Below are 17,541 nucleotides of genomic sequence, written 5' to 3'. Positions count from 1 at the left end.
GGAGGGGTGATAGAAATGGAAGAACTCTCAAGAGGGTCAAACCCTGTGACCTTCTCCCTTTGACCTCAAATCAATCAATGAGGCGTCACGCCGAGCGAGGAGCCTCACAGCCAGTTAGTCGCTCCCGGGGGATATTTCATACCTGTACAATGTCCCTCTCGGCGTATCGTCCCTGGGATGAGATTCTTTCCTCGTCTCCGTCCAGCTCGATCATTTCTGAGGATGGAACCACAACAGTCACGCTCTGTCAGGAGGCTCAAGCTGCCAGAGCACAGCGAGCAAACATGACATGCATTCACTGTATTAATTTACTGAAGCTGTTATCATGCGTTTCCTCCGAGTGTTGACAATGCCAAGCGTGGCATGAGCACACAGAGTTCCTGGCTGCGGTGTGTGAAGCCATCGGCCTGTAAATTGCACACAATGCTACACACAGGGGAGAGATGCTAGTGTATGTGTAAGCGAGAGTCAACCATGTGCACCACGGGGACATCATGCAATCGTGAAAAACAGATAAGCGTGAGAAATGCTCATCACGAGCGAGCTTTTGGTTTGTTTTTTTTAATGGAGGAATCGTAAACATGAGCAAGAGGTGAAGACTTTGGCTGTTCAGAAAAGCAACACCTCGGGGGTGACAACTGAGCATTTCCACGTCCACTTAACCTCAGTGGAGGAGGGGAGAAGAAAAGACTTGCCACATGAGGGAGGACTGAACCATGTGGGAGGCGAGATAGAGAGTAGAATGAAGGATTACTGCATGCAAATACACACACACACACACACACACACACATGCATGTGATCTTCACTCTGCTTACCATCAAATTCTGCTGGTCCAACCCCAACTATTATAATTGACATGGGCAGAGATGCAGCCTGTAAAGGGTGAGAGGAGAAAGAATAGGGCCATCAAAGGCGGGAGGATTGTTCTTTCACTGTTTGCTATCTTAAACGCCGCAGGCTGTCAGAGAAATACTCTGGCTAATTACTAACTGTTCACTACCAGTCCGTAGAAAGGAGGCTCAATTGCAAAATGCAGTACCATTGTTCAGAGAGACAGGGTTCATCCCATTCAGTCTGCCCTCTGCAGCCAGTTTCATAAACCCCTCTTGTCTGGTCAGTTGTGGAGTTTTCTAATTTCATGCATCTATAACTTTGTGTAAATCTCCTAAAGCCTGACAGCTTAAAAATGACTCCCATTTACATCTTCCTCTGCCCTCAGCAGTCGCTGAATAAAAGGCCCGCATCGCAATATTGTTTATTAAATCTGAGCTGAGTGGGAAGGCAAAGTACAGTTGCGGTGATGAATGATGAATGAAGGTTTGTCAGTGCTTCATAACTTCAGTGGTTATTGGATGGACGCGCAAATTGCCTGAGATACGAGGGGCGCGGATCCTCCGCGGCAGGTGAGCAGCTACTCTCCAATCTTAATTTACAACAGCATGACATCATGGGCAGTGAGGTCTGTGTGATGCAGATCAGCGAGTGCCAGTGAGTGAGGCTCTGAATATTGAGCCCCCCCCCCCCAAATAATTGTTACACACATCAACCCTGGTCTCCTCGTTAGAAAGCAAGAGCTATTAGAGCTGGATGTGGCAGGGCTGAGGGACGCAGGAGGGGGAGAGATGGGGGGTGTTGATCCGGTTAGCCCCTCTTCTCTCTCTCCTCTCATTATTGAGGAGGGGGAGGCACCGGAGAACAAGACTGTAGCTGGATTGCTTTTATGTTCTTGTAATCGTGTTTGTTGGTTATGAGGATTTCACTGCAGGATCGTCTGTTGCTCATCCTCACTTGTTCTTCAGTCACATAACAGCGCGCACGGACATTTCGCTGTGGTTTAAAGCTGCAAATTTCACCGTTCGCACCGTCAGATGATCGTAGGCATGTGCCGATGCGTGTGAAAGTGTTGTGGTACTGTACATTGACGATGGACTCCTTGGTCTGAGCCATGTCCGTGATCACGCCATCAGAGATGATGAGCAGGATGAAGTATTGTGAGCCATCTGTCACTGCTGATGCATACCTGGTGTGGCGAGAGAGCAGAGGTCAAAGGTCAGGTGAGCGACAACAAAACAGAACAACAGCCAGATGGAAATTGTGCATGACTCAAAATAAAAAAAAACCTTAGCAGGTAAAAACTCATGTCATGTGATGTCAAATCATGTTAGATAATGTTCTTACCAACAAACAATTTCACAAGTCAGCATAAATAATCATTCATTTGTTGTTTAACCGTGAAAGTGAACAGCTACCGACTTTCACTGCTTTACATTTCATCAGCTGTCCCTGGACAGGTTGATGCGACAGACAATTCCAGCATGAAATGTTAACATCGGCAATCGTACCACGCAGTGAATGGAAGCTGCATCATGAACGGACATGACTTTATTGGAAAGAGCATGCTGTGGTTCTCTACACCTGAGCAAGTGCAGTTTATGTATTTTTAGGATTCCCTTTTCTTTTCTATTAAACCTAATAAACCGGGGTCAAACATTTCAGGTATAAAACAGATTCATTAGGAATTTCATGAGACTTTATGGGTTTTACTCCTGGAGGGATGTCTTCCCGGGTTTTAGTGCTCCACAGAAACAAGCAATGAACAATGTGGTCGTTCTCCGAGTGAGTGGGCGCCTGGCACTTGTAAAGAGATGGGATTTGAAAGCCAGTGATGAAAGGTGAGACAAGTGCATGTTCCAGTCAGTCGAGAGGATCATAAGACTCGATCTGGCAGTCGCGAGCGTCAGGTGGGAGTCTGAGAAAGGCTCTGCAACACTTATTTAATACGGTCATTTGTGTAAATTGGCCTGCTGACAGCTCCATGTAGCCAACAGGAGGAAACGCCGTCCGCTGTACAGTGAAGTCGACGTAGCTGAAAAGACGTGTTGCCATCTCGTGTCTATAGGGATGCCCGTTGAACTGCTGGAGGTCTGACATTTATCGCAGCATCACAATCACAGCAGCTCTTCTTCATCCGTGCACGAGGATTCCTTGCTGTCATTTGCGCCTCTCTGAAGAAGCCCGTCACGCAGGCCGGTTCACCTCCCGGGTCACCGTCATGATTGTAAGACTGATCCCTCCTCCGGTGATAGAGGCATTAGCATGTTATTTTCATCCTTGCATCAGCCCACTCACGGCGAGAAATTCACAGATGGAAGTGTTTCAATTTACATCATGGACGCTGCATAGCGGTGCCACACTCCTTCATGCCATGCACGCGTGTGTCAGCCTACATGCTTCGTGATTATAGAGGACCTACCTGGCCACATGGTTAATAACAGGGGAGAAGTGTGTAGGTCCATAGAGGCGCACGGATTTGAGACTCTGGTAATAGGCCTCCATCACCCCCTCGATGCCGTTGCAGTACGGGTTCTGTGGATTACCATTCTGCACAAAACAGAGACAAAGCCACTGAATCCCCGTCTGTTTCTGTTTCACTACTGAAGGCATCGATTTGTAAAAAGAACATCTTCGAATTGTTTTAAAAGGCCTGCCATTATGCAACTAATAAATCAATATTTTTAAATTGGAGACACACACACGAAAAAAGAAAGTATTCTCATTTATTGTCTGCTTCGCTGATTCCAGGTCCACAGAGATGCTTTCAAATCCGCATCAAATGTCTCTCAAAAGTAGCTGCAACACTTGAAGTGTTCCCCGGGTGTTGGCTCAGAAAAATCAGAGATGTTCATCTGTATTCTCTCTGCGCGCGCAGATTAATCATCTGTACACATGAATTTGCCAACAGTGTACACAGATCGATGCCATCAATGTCAGCGTTACTGTAATCGGCCCCAGGTTTACCCAGGGATTTGCAATCTGTGCCCATGGTTTTGCAAACCATAGATTTCTAAATCTCATGCATTGATTTGTGAACATTTACATCTATTTTCCATGTAGACTGTGTCCTTCCAGGATGCGACGGCTAAATCCTCAGTTTAACAGTCGATTTAATAGTAACTGGATTCTGAATGACACTTGGAGCTGTCGCTGACTACAAATGCATGGCCGGTGGTTTCAAACTGGGTACACAGAGCACAATAATGTAGACGCCCAGTACATACAGAGTATGAATACATTTTCACAGCATCACACACACGCACTTGATTGCATCGAGTCAACAAAGTTTTTAGTTTTATTAATCATAATTATAATATTATTCCAATCAAATTTACGGAGTTCTTCTTATGTCTCTTTTAAGTTTGGTTTGTTTGCTGAGTAGTTTTAGTCCAAAAATACGGAGCGGACTGCTGGAAAAGCAGCAGCACATTCCTGGTTGATGCTGGGGTCCGAGGTGTTTTAGATATTTGATATTTTCCAGGGCAGAAACAACATCACGATCACAGCTCAGCGGATCAAGTTTGAAAAGAACTGGATGATCGTTTGTGTGGATATTCAGAGAGAAGCTAGAAGAAACAATGAGTCTGAAGCAGAAAACATACAAAGCATTTTCGTATTTTGCAGCACTCCCCTGGGGGAAAGTAGATTACAGTACATTTTAATTTCAAAACTCACATGTTTTGGCCGCAAATGGAATAATAACAGGATTACATGCATGCTCAGAGACATCGGAAAAGGGGCCACAACCAATATTACCAAATATTGTCTGGTGTAGGGCGCACCAGGGGCTTAAAGATTGCAGCATCCAGTCTTGCAATATTACAGATGTTTAAGGTAAACGTATGATTCTTCTGTTGCAACACTTCAGTGAGTGATATCCTGGGGTGAGCCGTTCCACGTACCTCGAAAATCAGCGCGGTGACACAGTGGACATTAAATTAGAGGCTAGAGGAGGACAAAGCAAGGTGATAAAGATCTCACATCACGCCAGCGCGCTGGTATTCTCGTATTAAAAGTTGAATAAAAGTTGGTAACGTGTTGTAACCCCACATCTTTTAATCTTTAAACCAAAGTCTGTTTGACTGAGTTTAATGAATCCAAAGAGAAACTCACAAAGACACAAACACTACATTATTCAAGTTACCCATATGTTTCAGTCTCTCTAATTATCTCAGAGAGAACCATCTCGGCCCACTCTGCTTGGTTGCCCATGAGTACGAGCACAGCACATGAGACTCCTTTGCTTTGCAAATGGAGCTTGTATAATTATGTCGGATCCAGTGGTGGCCTTCTCTCACGGCGGCTGCACAGCTGTCGCCTTCCTCTTTAAGAGCTGATAAAGTTTAATCCTTAATGGTTAGATTAATGCATATGTGCCTTTTTCTGAAGGTTGGGCTCCACGGGGGAGACTGTTACCCAACGCTGAGCAGCTGTAATGGCTGTAAACGCCTCTGGAGCAACATCTGGAAGTGACAGTAGACTGGGGAGTGGATTATGGGTGGTCAGGATGTCTGCGGCCCCGAAGCGCTTGACTTTGTCAGAGTGGTACAGATGGATGGATCCTTGATAGTGATAATCCAGATTACACTAAACAGCTATTTGATTCACATTTATCAGTGTGGTCAGTGACTGACAAGCCTCAGTAAGATTACCTTAAATACATGCTATCATCTCTCTGACTATATTTTATATTTCTGGGACAAAAATGTGCTGAGTGGTGGCCGGTACGATAAGTCCTCTTCCCTGGGGTATCTCAGATTACATTTTAAAAGCAGTATTGGTGCTACTTCTACTAATAAAACTACAGTAATATCTTAGATTTAAGAGGGGGGGGGGGCGTAGGGACCCAAGGGTTAGGGAGGTGAGCTTCAGGATAAATCAGGGAGGGGGGGGGGGGGTGAAGCAGTGCTTGCTCTGCCCTCATTCCCACCACTGAGGGGTCCAGAGGCAGCAGATCAGACTGGGGCTGTCCTGCGCACCTTCTGAACAAAGTACCCGGTGAAACGTCTGCAAACGTGGGAATCGGCAAACGACCAGCTTGACTGAATCTGTTGCTAACAGTAACTTAGCTGTTTACGCAGCCACAGCTTTTGCCTCTGCACCAGTTTAGCAGCAGCAGGTTTGGTACCCAACACTCAGAACAGGCAGACACAAGTCCTTACAAACGGAGAAGAACCGATAGATTTTAAAGCTTTTAAAAAAGTATTTCTGTCAGTGTGTATTCAGCGTGACACCTATGACTACAGAGATGAAATGTCAACGTGTGTGTGTGTGTGTGTGTATAGACAGATGACAGGATGTCGCAGTGATGGATTAAAACTGTCTCCTCACCAGAGCAAACTCGTGCGAGACCCTTCCATCTGGGGGAAGCTTGGCACCAAAGCCCAGCGCAGGAAACATCTTGTCACTGTCATAGTCCTGGATGATCTCTCCGACGGCCCGCAGCGCCATGGCGTAGTCGTTCAGCTGGTATGGGCTCATGTAATGAAGCGAGGTGGGCTGGGACGGGTTGCCTGGGACCCAAACAGTTAAACATAATAAAACACACATCAGCATCAAACTGTAATTATGCCCTCCTTCCCTCAGGCTGTGAGTCATATTAAAATAATAAGGAGGGGAGTGGGCGGAAGGAGGTTAAAATGAGTTTAGTAACTCAAACAGCTGCACTGGAGGCCAAATAATCTCACTAGTTACCGAAATTTTAGGAAGCCCAGCAGCATGAAGCCGCTGCCGCTATCTAATACCTCCAGTGATGATGAGCGACAGTGACCTGCCGACCCTCGGGAGCTTGACCGCCGCGGTTACGAATAAATAAAACACGTCAATATATCATAAATCGGAAATGACGCCAGCGGTTATATTTTTGTCTGATCATAAAAAGACAAGCAACCAAGGAGTTATAATAATACTACAAAGTAAATCTAGGTTTCATATCATATTTTTGACATCAGCTAATAAAAGAAAACCGATAAAAATACATTCCCGTCCATGAAAAAACTGGAACCAGTGGGGATATTAAAAGAAAGGGACAGTTTTCTATGTTTCTCTTTACGTCTCCTAAACTCCCCGGCTTGGTTTTACTGAAGGAGCGCGTCGCTCTTACGCGTGCGGGAAGTATGGTTCCGTTTGCAGGAGGCACTCAGTACAAAGTGAACACTCAAACACGAGCAAATCATCTGTTGAGGAGTTTCACCCGGACACACAAATTCCCAGCATCATAGACGTCACTCCACCGGCGTGCAGACAGCGGACCAAGCTGGAGGCGACACGAGGAACCCAACCAGCAGCCGCCGCACCGCCACTACTCCCTCATTAACTCTCTGCTGGCACCGTTTCTGTGGTGCTGGCACCTAAATTTACCAGATGCTGTGCCACCGCCGCCGCCGTGTGATGCAGTGTTGAGAGGTCATTCTCATGGTCATGTCACTCCTCTATGGGATCACGTTGAAAGGGTTTTTGTGGTTTTAATCTTCGTGCAGTTACGTTTGTGTGTAACCCGACTCAACCTCCATCCAGTGTTTATGAACACCGGAGCCTCAGATGACCTCAGCGCGGCTCCAAGAACATAGAAAAGTGATTTTCAGGGAAGGCAGAGGAAGTTACACACCTCTTTTCTGACAGATCTCTAAACTTTATTAACGTCATTTACTACTGAAATGAGAAAATCTCTCAGTTGGGAAAAGCACGATTGTACAAAAATTGCTCATTTCGCTATCTGACTGAACTGATGTGGCTGACGGATGTTCAGTAGTTTAGCTGCGGGGCTTCATAAACCTTCACTACATCGTGACAACATTGGAATGGGAAATATTTCAGAAAGTGGGCGTAATGACTTTCTGGCAACACCGAGGCACAACTCGTGCAAAACGAAGACGAAGTTGTAGGGAAAAGAAAATGTTCAACAAACTTCAGCTGAGACAGGGGGGCGGGGTCAATGTACCGCATACTAAAAAACAACAACAACCAAAACGACTGATAAAGAATCGCTTAAGAGTTCGTGTTAATAAAGTTTGATCTGTTTGATGCACTGACGGGGGCTCCATTGATCGCGAGGAGAGCAAAGCTTTGTAACACTCACCATTTGATGCTGTGAAATCGATTGCCACTGTGAAATTAATCTGCGTCCTGCAAGAGAAAATGAATCATGTAGTAACCATCAATCATGCTGGATTACACCGCAGCGTGTTTGGCAATTACACAGCAGGCTACTGGCAGCTGTCCGTCTTAATAATAGTGAAGAAAGAGAAACATGGCGAAGGAACCTTTGATATCCTGCATCATAGCAAGACTGTTTTATCTAGGATAGTCGTAGATTAGCCTAAAACCCAGAAACCTGGCTCCCTCGTCTCTTAGTCAGCCTCTGAAACTTTTACTGGGTTTTCAGAGTAAAAAATAAGTGACATAAAGTCTGTGGTACACACGAGCTTACAATGCGCCAACAGTTTGATCTGTGAGAGAAAATTCACCTGGAAATACTTGCTCATGTGAGAGGGGTCATGTGTCTTAAGAGCTAAAGCTGCTAAAAAGTGACTGAATGCGAGTGGAGAGGCTGTGACGGACATGAAATCGTCACGTCAAAAACAGAGGAAGTACAAAAGCTGGTTGTGGTGGACGGTGGAGTCGTGCATCCACGGCGGTAGTTCAGATTAAACAGAACCGAATCCTGGTGCTCTCACAGTGTTTGTGCTCCTAAAAACAGCCTTTATGTCTCAAAAATCATAAAAGCGCTGAACAAAAAGTGTAACTTTCATTTGCTGCAGAGCTCATCGGCTTTTGTGCAAGAGAACCTGGGAATACCGACTCCCTGGCTGACCTACAGAAACCCCTCCCCCCTGAGGCCCTCGATGATGACTCGTTAATCTTGGGAGATTTTTCTGGTGAACTTACCCGCCTCTGATGTAGTCCAGGAAGGAGAGCTCCGTGTCCACCAGGCAGGACAGGAGGGTGACCTGCAGGCCAGGACAGGTCAGAGACAGGAGACATTTGGAGGAGCAAATGCAGCGTTTGGAAAGACTGATCAGGCTGCAGTGACGCTGTGAGGGCTTCCCTCCTACTCCTCGGATTCACGTTGTTGCATCACTCTATGAAATCACTTTACCTAATTGACTACTCGTGAGACGCTGGCTGGTTTATTCCATTCGTATGAAGATAATTTGCTACATGCTTGAAATAATCAGCTACACCAATCAATAACCTTGAAATCCTCGGCTCGCCTGCTCTGCCAGTGACATTTACAACACTGGAAAGCGATCAGACGCATCATCCCGCCGCCAAAGCAAAATCAAACGTAGAAAAACATTTTTAAAAAGACTTCTTTTTTTTTAAATGGACACATTTGCCAAAAGAAAACTGCATGCGTTCTCCTGTGGCTGCTCCTACAACCCCCCAGCAAGTTCAGTTCAACTCTGCCTGATAGTTTTATCCACAGGCTGAAGAAGAGCAGTGGAAGTGACCGTCCACTCACCGTTCCTGAGTTCTGGTACTTCTTCTTCTTCTTCCCTTTCTTCTTTGGATTTAGCACCTGTGGGGGGACAATAGGAGCTGCTGAGTGTGCGTTTGTTGTGTTGCAGCGGGGACACCAGACCAGCCGGACACCCTGCCAACAAATGTTGTTTTAACACACACACACACACACACACACACCGTACATCACCTCCTTACACAGTTTGTTTGGGAGATTAGGTTAAGATTCTGCTCTGCCAGGGCCGGCCCGAGGCATAAGTGAACCAAGCGGCTGCTTAGGGCCCCCTGGCCACTGGGGGGGGCACTTTGTTCTGCTGAGTGAACGGAGCATCCCGGCTTCTACAACTGAACACGATCACGTTTGGAGGAGACCTGGTGCTTCTGTCCTGATTCAGCGGCGCTGTACTAGCAACACGTCAGTCACATGGTAGCCTCACGCTCAAGCATGAGTTACTCAGATGAAGTAGCGACTGAGACCCTCCACAGCGGGATGGTCAGAGTCTTACGCTTTTAATCCCAAACTCTCCTTCAAAACATCACCTCAGAAAAAAGCAACAACAACAACAACAACAAAAAACGGTGATGTCACTCTGAGTAGTAGGATTAGTAAACACTGCACATGCCTGGAGGCGGAGAAACCTGGGTCTGACGAGCTGAGATCACGTGCCACATCACATGTATGTTCTTCAAAGTGATCCAGATTGTGCTTCATCAGCACTTTTACTGACCCTCGACCTTCACTGATTGATGGTTTATCTCCCGCGCAGGTGAAGGGGAGGTCGGCGGGCCGGTCTGTGCTCCGCGCCGAATAACAAAGGGAGAAGCAGTGAGGAACTGCCGCTGATTTTATCGAATATACCTGAGTCAGCGGGCCGTTCAGCTGAGGCAGAAAAAGTATAGGGGAAATCAGAACACCGACTTTTGGAGGAACCGTCCCTTTAAAGTTTGGTGAATACTTTTGGAGCGACGGTGTGGAAGGAGTTGGATGATGTCGCGTGTGTGAGCGTGGAAGCAGGAGCCTGCACCAGCTGGGCTGAGGAGCCTCACCTCATAGATGTGGAACTGCGACTGGCTCCTGGACATTTCTCTGTAGCTGGTGCTGAACTCGCCGATGAAGTCATGGCTGTAGAATTGAACACACAGAGTTTGAAAGAATAGAGAATTTAAAAAAAAAAGAAAGAAAAAGCTACGTACATTTACTCGATTGGGCGCAGCAGGGATGACGTGTTTTTGCGTTGGACAACCAGGAAGTGAGCGTCATCATTTTGAATTATGAATGTAATAAAGTGAAGTTACTGCGACTTACACGTATTTGTTTTGCAAGGTCCTCTTCACACATGACACTTTCATGATTTTTAAATGGTGAACTTAAATCCTTAGAAGAACCAAGTTAACGTCCAGCCATGAACAAACACCACCGACGCGTCAATCCCCTCAACCACCTTCACAATTTAGCCACCTGTTGTAGCAACAACGGCTCTGAAGACAAAACAAAATGCTTTGAAATGCACAAGTGTGGCATTTAATGATGCACTTTCTACTTAAGAGCAAGAATGTTTTTAACTGCTGTGAACCACAGCCTTTACTTGAGGCGTGAAACTGAAAACCTCACTGACTCGGAGACGCGGGACGCCGACGTTCAACCAGGTCCACTTATTTCAGCGTTTTAAGGCTCATTCTTGCCCAACTCGAGCAAAACTTCACTCAGACTGTATCGGAATTTTGTGTCAGACGTTGTTTTACAGAGGACAAGGAAGAGCATCAGCACCGAGCTCCTTGGTTATCTTAGCGTGTTCACTCATTTCACCGTTTCATGACTAAAATCAGCGGGAATGAGGGTTAGAAACAAGTGGGAGTTAAAGGCAAACTTTTCTTCGTGATCTTTATTCCACCACAGATTAAAGTTGTCTGTTGGGAGAGTGTTGGAGCAGCATTTATAGCTCATGTGTGTTTAAAGCAGGAGGTTGCTGTTAAATATGGGGATTTACTATGTTTTATCCACGCAAACACTGAAAAACAAGAGTGAACATAAGGCCAAACAGCGGGGCCGTAATCCCAAAAGCTCCAGCCTACTTTGGCACACATGCTCCAGAATGTCCCAGGCAGGTTTTTTATATTTCAGGGTGCATATTTAGTCAAACAAGGACCTTCAAATCTTAAGAGGTCTTCAAAGCAGCAGAAAAATACCTTATTTTGAATTCTTTGACAGCAGTGTTTCAATAAAGCTACTTCTAATGTGCGGTTTAGATTCTACCACAAGTAGGAGACTGATCCCTCACCCGCCGTCTCTATCCCAGTCGTACACCTCCACTTTAATGCTCCTGGAGAGAGAGAGAGAGAGAGAGAGAGAGAGAGAGAGAGAGAAGGAGGGAAACCCCATTAAAAACCAATGAGCTCCACACATTTGGCAACTGGTCCGAGGACAGCTGGAGTCCTGTGCCGACGGTGAGCAGTGCCACTACAGGGGGGTCCAAGGAAGACTGCCGATGTCAGTATGATCCTGGGAAATATAAGTTAGGGTTTTCAGAGAGGTTAAATAAAAGCTGCTCTCACATTGTGCACACAGAAACTCAATACTTTGAGGCGCGTGCATTCGTATTCTCCTTTCACTCACTCTGCCCTCGCCTTGTTTGGTTTTCGCAAAGAAAAATCTGAGGGAACTCGAATGTGTCACGACAGATCTCAGGAGAACGTTCACAGGTCAGACGTGTCTGCAGCAGGAGCAAGAGAGTAAATATAGAAAGCTGCTCTGCATGAGAGGGTGTTTCACCCAGTTCTCCTGCATAAATTTCAACTTTTTCCAACTAGACGGGCTGCTACAGCTCCAGCGCTCTGCCACATCAAAAAAACACAAAGCACACCAGGGATGAGACTTTAGAACTGATGCCGCTTATCAAGGCCAGCGAGCTTTTCCAAGCATCGCGAAACAATTACGCGTCTACGTGCAGCCGTGGCGGAGTGAGGAGGAGGTCAGACTGTTGCTGCGGCTCGCTCTCCGGACAGAGACAGAGACAACGCAGATTCGAGGGACTGCTGTCCGCCAGCAGCGGCCATCTTTATCATTTAGAGGAACCTCTGAACTACAACTGCAAAATGGTCGCAAACCTGGTGTCATGATGCTGAGCCCGCCTACCAACAAGGCCGCACGATGTGATTGGCCTGACCTGAGTTTGGGTTTTGCAGCTCGGAGCCTGAGCCGTGTGCCGCAACACTGACCCTGGCTGCAAGTTAAATTTGCTGCCACTAGGGGCAGTCTAGAGTTCTAGGCTACCATTCTACCAAATCTGAGCAAACTGAGATCAGTACTTTAACAAGGTTAACAAGGCCTTGGGCTGATGTGGGATTTCTGGTTCCAAACCTCCCCAAGAGAACTGCACCACCAAGGAAAACATCAGTTGGATTAAAGATGGCAGGTGTGAGCTGGTCCACTGTATAACCAGGTTACCCAGTCGCTCCCAGAGCTGAACGATGAACGGTACAGGCTAAACTAACTCTTGGAGCTCCCATCTTGAAGATGAAATGCTGCTATCTAGTCAGCTCTACCGGTTAATTGTACAAACTAACACACAACGAGCCTTCGACTGGTCACCAGAGCGAATGAAACACTCCAGACCTGAAAGCAAGTTCATGTTCCATGACTGACTAATCGCACTTCTACTATTCATTTGTATGAGCTTCTTGTGTTTTCCCAGTGCTCCGTGATAGTGAGAGTACAGTACGCATTCATCCCAACATTAAGAACGACCAAACTGCTGGTCAGGCTTCCAGTGAGTGCTACAGAGTTAGCATGAAGCACAGAGCTCAGCAACACCATCAAGAAATGTCTCAAAATACACCACAGCTATGAGGAGGGAGAACTCTGGAAGAAAACTGAATCGATGTGTTGTCTTATTTGGATTGAGGGGTGCAGTCAGATTACCGCCATCTACAGCAACCCGGTGACTGTAATCTTTTGGCGTTTGAGTCATTTTTTGACATTTTAACAAGCGGATTACGGTGGCCATTTAATCCCTGCTGTCATCATGAGAAACAACAAACCCTGGAGGACGGTGGAGTGATGTGGTAGAGCAGAGGTGTGTGTGTGTGTGTGTGTGTGTGTGTGTGTGTGTGCATTTAGATTTCTGCTGAAAAGCCTCAGAGTCACATGGTTGAGGTGTAATTTATTCATTTCTCACTAATCTAACAATGTGGGTGAAGAATGTCTGCTGGTGAACAGTCTTCAGCTGCACTTAATCGCTGTGGCTTCTTAGAGACTCCGCAATTCTACATATTTTTACACACACACACACACACACACACACACACACACACACAAGTCAGATAAGTCAGGCGTACTTTTGACAAATAAAATCCTTGATCTACTGGATAAAATCCCCCTTTTCTGCCCTGCGTGTTCCACTTTACTCATAAATACTTCATATGACAGAAGCTGACGTTGGTCTCACTTCTGTTTCTCTCCGCCTCAGAAAAACGTCCAGTCTTTCTCATTTCTCTCAGTTGAAGTGCTCAGACTGTAAATTGTTTGCAGGATTCCTGCTGCCTGCTGCCGTACCTGTCATAGTCCCCGTTGCAGAGCGCCCTGACAGGGATCTTAAAAGCCTGCCAGACCGGGTCCAGGGTATTCTTCACCACTTCTGTTTTGTGGCAAATTGTATACCTGTGAGACAAACAGAGCAGTTAAGAAACTCACCTACAAAAAAAACAACCCCCAGCGTAAAGCTCTTCTCTTTGTCATCAGTGGAACTTCTTTGGCTGATATGACTACTTCCTGTTCTTTTATACGTGCTGGTAAGTCTGGCTCTTTGTAGCCTCAGCACGCTGCTGTCATACCCTGCAGCGGAACATTTAGGCTCCGTCAGTAAATACCCAGCTGCACACAAAGAGAACGCGGTAAGTGTGAGATGCTGAAGTCGGCTTGAGTAAAAGCATCTGCAGGGCAAAGACACTGCGATCTCCATACACTTATTTTCACTTAACTCAATCTTATCCATCCTGTCTCCCTTTATTTCCCTCTTGTCAACTCTGTCCTATTATCTCTGCTCATCCCTCCGTCTGCAGCGTTGCCCTGCTGACAGCTGCATGGCATAAGTCGCATATACAGCGCCAAGCATTATGCAACAGTTTGGTCCTTATAGACCGTTTATGGAAGCTTTCTGGAGCATGAACAATCACGCTCAGGGTCTATACGCATCTCAGCCGTCTTTCCATCGCGCGTCTATTTGTGTGCATGTGTATAGGAAGCATCCAGAGAGCAGCTATTGTTAAGTCAATAACTTGATGTCCACAATGGTGCGCGAAAATTGCTTGTCAACTTACGATCCATCTTCATTACTGCGGTAGAAGACCAGGAAAGGGTCGGATTTTCCAAAGAAATCCTTCTTATCCAGTTTGTTGCCACAAAACTGCAGCATCACCGACTCCTGCGGGGAGGAAGTGAATGTTACGCAGGTTCAGGGATAACCAGGAATTCTAGGATGCGCTGCTCTGGGAATATCAGCAGCTGATGGAGGTGTAACGGTCCAAACCACTTTCTTGCGCCATTTTCAGTTTGAAAAGTAGTTCTGAAGTTCTTTAAATTGTTTTTTCAGCACCGTTGTTCTTCTTTTTTTTTTCTTTTTTTTTGTACCCAAAACTATTCAGCCCAGTATTCTTTAAACTCGTGGAGGGATGGAGCGAGGAGGTTGAAGGAGAAGGCATCACAAATCGCAAATCTGAATCACAGGACAGATACAAGAATATCCATCCATCCATCCATCCATCCATCCATCCATCCATCCATCCAGCCTTCCCCCTGGACAGGTCACCAGTCCATGGCAGGGCCAACACATAGAGACAGACAACCATTGGCTCTCCCAGCCACGCCTACGGTCAATTTAGAGTCTGGATTAACCTGGTCCCTCTTGATGTCTTTGGACTGTGGGAGGAAGCTGGAGTACCAGAGAGAACCCAGCAGGAACAGGGAGAACATGGAGACTCATCCAGAAAGACCCCGTGCTGCAGCCGGGGATCCACCCACAACCTTCTTGCTGGGGGGCCACAGTGAGGACCACTGCTCCACCGGGCCGGGATATAAGAATATTTCCTTTGTTCACCTTTACATGCAGTTTTGGGGGTAAAAGTACTTTGATACGTTTTTCTTTGTCACCCTCTTCCGTTCAGACCTTCTCAGTTTTGCTCCAACATTTAAGGCAATGTTTAACGGAACTTTTTCTTTTTTTAATGGGCAATAACACTGCAATCTAACGACTTCTAAAAGTAACACTACCCGCCACCGAGTAAAAGAGAGGACATTTTATCAGCTGGAAGCTGAGCTTGGGATGAAGGAGCTGGATTAGAATATCTTCTAAACTCATCCTCACAACCGTTACACTTAAGCTTCTCATCCATCGCTCCTCAGGTGCGTTCTCTGTAACACGCTGTAACTTTCTAAGCGTCAACAATCAGTCGACTTCTCATCCCCCACTTCTCACATTTGGACACTAACTGAACCGTTTAAATTGTGAAATCCTGCTCACAAATGAGAGACATCATTTTTTTAATACAATTTAAGATGATTATGTCTCCTTGAAGATGATATTACCCTTGTGAAAGTTTTAGAAAGGTGATGATTCAACTTAATGTCCATTTTAGTGGTTTTAGATTGTTGTGCTGTGAAAGTGCACAGAATTAAATTTTGTTGATGATAATCCCACCTCCATTGAAATAAATGAAAAAAAGATTGATTGTCGGGCTCTTGAAATAAGACGCCATTAGCGTTATCTGTAGGATATTAACCAAATCCCCCGGCAGCCCAGTGCTTCAGTCCTGGAGGGCCTTCAATTAAAACTGGGAGTGATAACAGCATTTTCCTGATGATGGCAAGATCAAACAATTTTTGTAATATATATATATATATATATATATATATATATATATATATATATAAGTACATCTATTTTTTAAGAGTTTCTCCCCGTAAATCGACAAGAGATCCCAGTCTTACCCTGCAGTTGCTCAGCTCCTCTGCTCTCACGATGATGGTGCCACATTTCTTCCCTGGGATCCCACTGTCAAAAAAAACAAAAAAAACCAAATCCATTATGTTCAAGTTGCAATAACCTTCAAAATTCTCCCACTCCACTTTACCACTCTCAGTTTTGGACTCTTTCCATCTTCTTTTAGGATGTCATGTTCTTTTTGCCTTTTTTAAGAGTCTGTGAAGACGGACACGTCTGATTCTGCCCAGCTGTTTTCCATCAACGCCCAATGACGTCCACTTCATCCACATTCAACATTCAAGCCGGGGTTTTTTTTTTTTCTCTCTATTTTGCATTTCGATGTACAGAAACAAACCTTAACCTGAAGTCACACCGGCCGTCAACGAGTGACACAGTTGGACGCGTCTGTCACAAAATGCCGTATTTGCTTCCCAAAGTTGAATCAGGTGGGACACCAGACAGTGAGAAGACGGCGACGAGGACGAGGACGTGCTGATTAAAGGAACGTGTGTCTGGGCCGTGGTGCACGACAACAGAGATGAACACGTGTTGCTTTACTTTGCTGCTTTGTTGAGTTCTAAAAATAGATTGTTTGCAGCCTTCATCCATGTCATCCATGTGCTCCCCCCCACATTCTGGTCTGTTGCTGAAATTGTTTTGCTGACCCTTTGTACGACGATGGAGTTTGCACTCAGAGTTTTCACAGGGTTTGAGCTGGAGAACCTCAGACACCGAGGTGAAACAAGCAGGAACCTCCAACCACAGGGAGTTTGCCTGCAGCGTAACTCAAGAAGCTGTGGGTGAACGACGTTCGTTAGGATGTTAAAACGCAGTCGGAGGAAAACGCTAGACTTTAGCTCATGGAATCGATCAGGATCTGATGATGAGACAAGCCCCTGGTGGCGGCACCTGCTCTCCCGCTGTCCTCTGTCCTTTGTCGCATTGAATATTCAGACTTCTGGGACCTTCTTCATTTTGATTGCTGCATGGCTAAAATTGCAGATGCAGGAAAAGATGCAACTAAAATAAAACTATTCACACGCTATTAAAAAAAAAAAGTCCAAAAATGAATGTTTTCTAGTTCCAAGTAAGACATTGCTTAAGTCTGTATGCACAACATGTAGATTTTTGAAAAGATGAAAAATAAATATATGCATGAAAACCGTTTGAGAGGTAGAAGATGTGAGTCGTCGTCATCCTTACAGGTCCACCCTGAGGGGGTTCCAGAACCTGCAGGACTGATAAACAACGCTGAATGAAACCTA

The 17,541-nt window shown here is 45.8% G+C and overlaps 1 protein-coding gene across 1 annotated transcript in view; it reads right to left on the bottom strand.

The window, feature by feature from the left end:
* Window positions 1-17,541, bottom strand: part of LOC147259379 (copine-8-like) — a 61,134-nt gene that overhangs the window by 6,716 nt on the left and 36,877 nt on the right. Inside the window, exons 7-19 of the mRNA XM_086209744.1 lie at window positions 16,282-16,345; window positions 14,616-14,719; window positions 13,852-13,956; window positions 11,579-11,620; window positions 10,347-10,422; window positions 9,301-9,357; window positions 8,724-8,785; window positions 7,915-7,961; window positions 6,168-6,349; window positions 3,256-3,383; window positions 1,920-2,022; window positions 818-875; window positions 143-216 (exon numbers count right to left, since the gene is read on the bottom strand). Of these exons, the coding sequence (XP_086065870.1) occupies window positions 143-216; window positions 818-875; window positions 1,920-2,022; window positions 3,256-3,383; window positions 6,168-6,349; window positions 7,915-7,961; window positions 8,724-8,785; window positions 9,301-9,357; window positions 10,347-10,422; window positions 11,579-11,620; window positions 13,852-13,956; window positions 14,616-14,719; window positions 16,282-16,345 (1,102 nt within the window). The remainder of the gene's footprint in view (window positions 1-142; window positions 217-817; window positions 876-1,919; window positions 2,023-3,255; window positions 3,384-6,167; window positions 6,350-7,914; window positions 7,962-8,723; window positions 8,786-9,300; window positions 9,358-10,346; window positions 10,423-11,578; window positions 11,621-13,851; window positions 13,957-14,615; window positions 14,720-16,281; window positions 16,346-17,541) is intronic.

The sequence above is a fragment of the Aulostomus chinensis genome, chromosome 7, assembly GCF_037954235.1.
Source record: "Aulostomus chinensis isolate RoL2024-O1b breed Wild chromosome 7, RoL_Achi_v1.0, whole genome shotgun sequence".
Lineage (NCBI taxonomy): Eukaryota > Metazoa > Chordata > Actinopteri > Syngnathiformes > Aulostomidae > Aulostomus > Aulostomus chinensis.
This window is presented reverse-complemented; position numbering and strand designations above follow the sequence as displayed.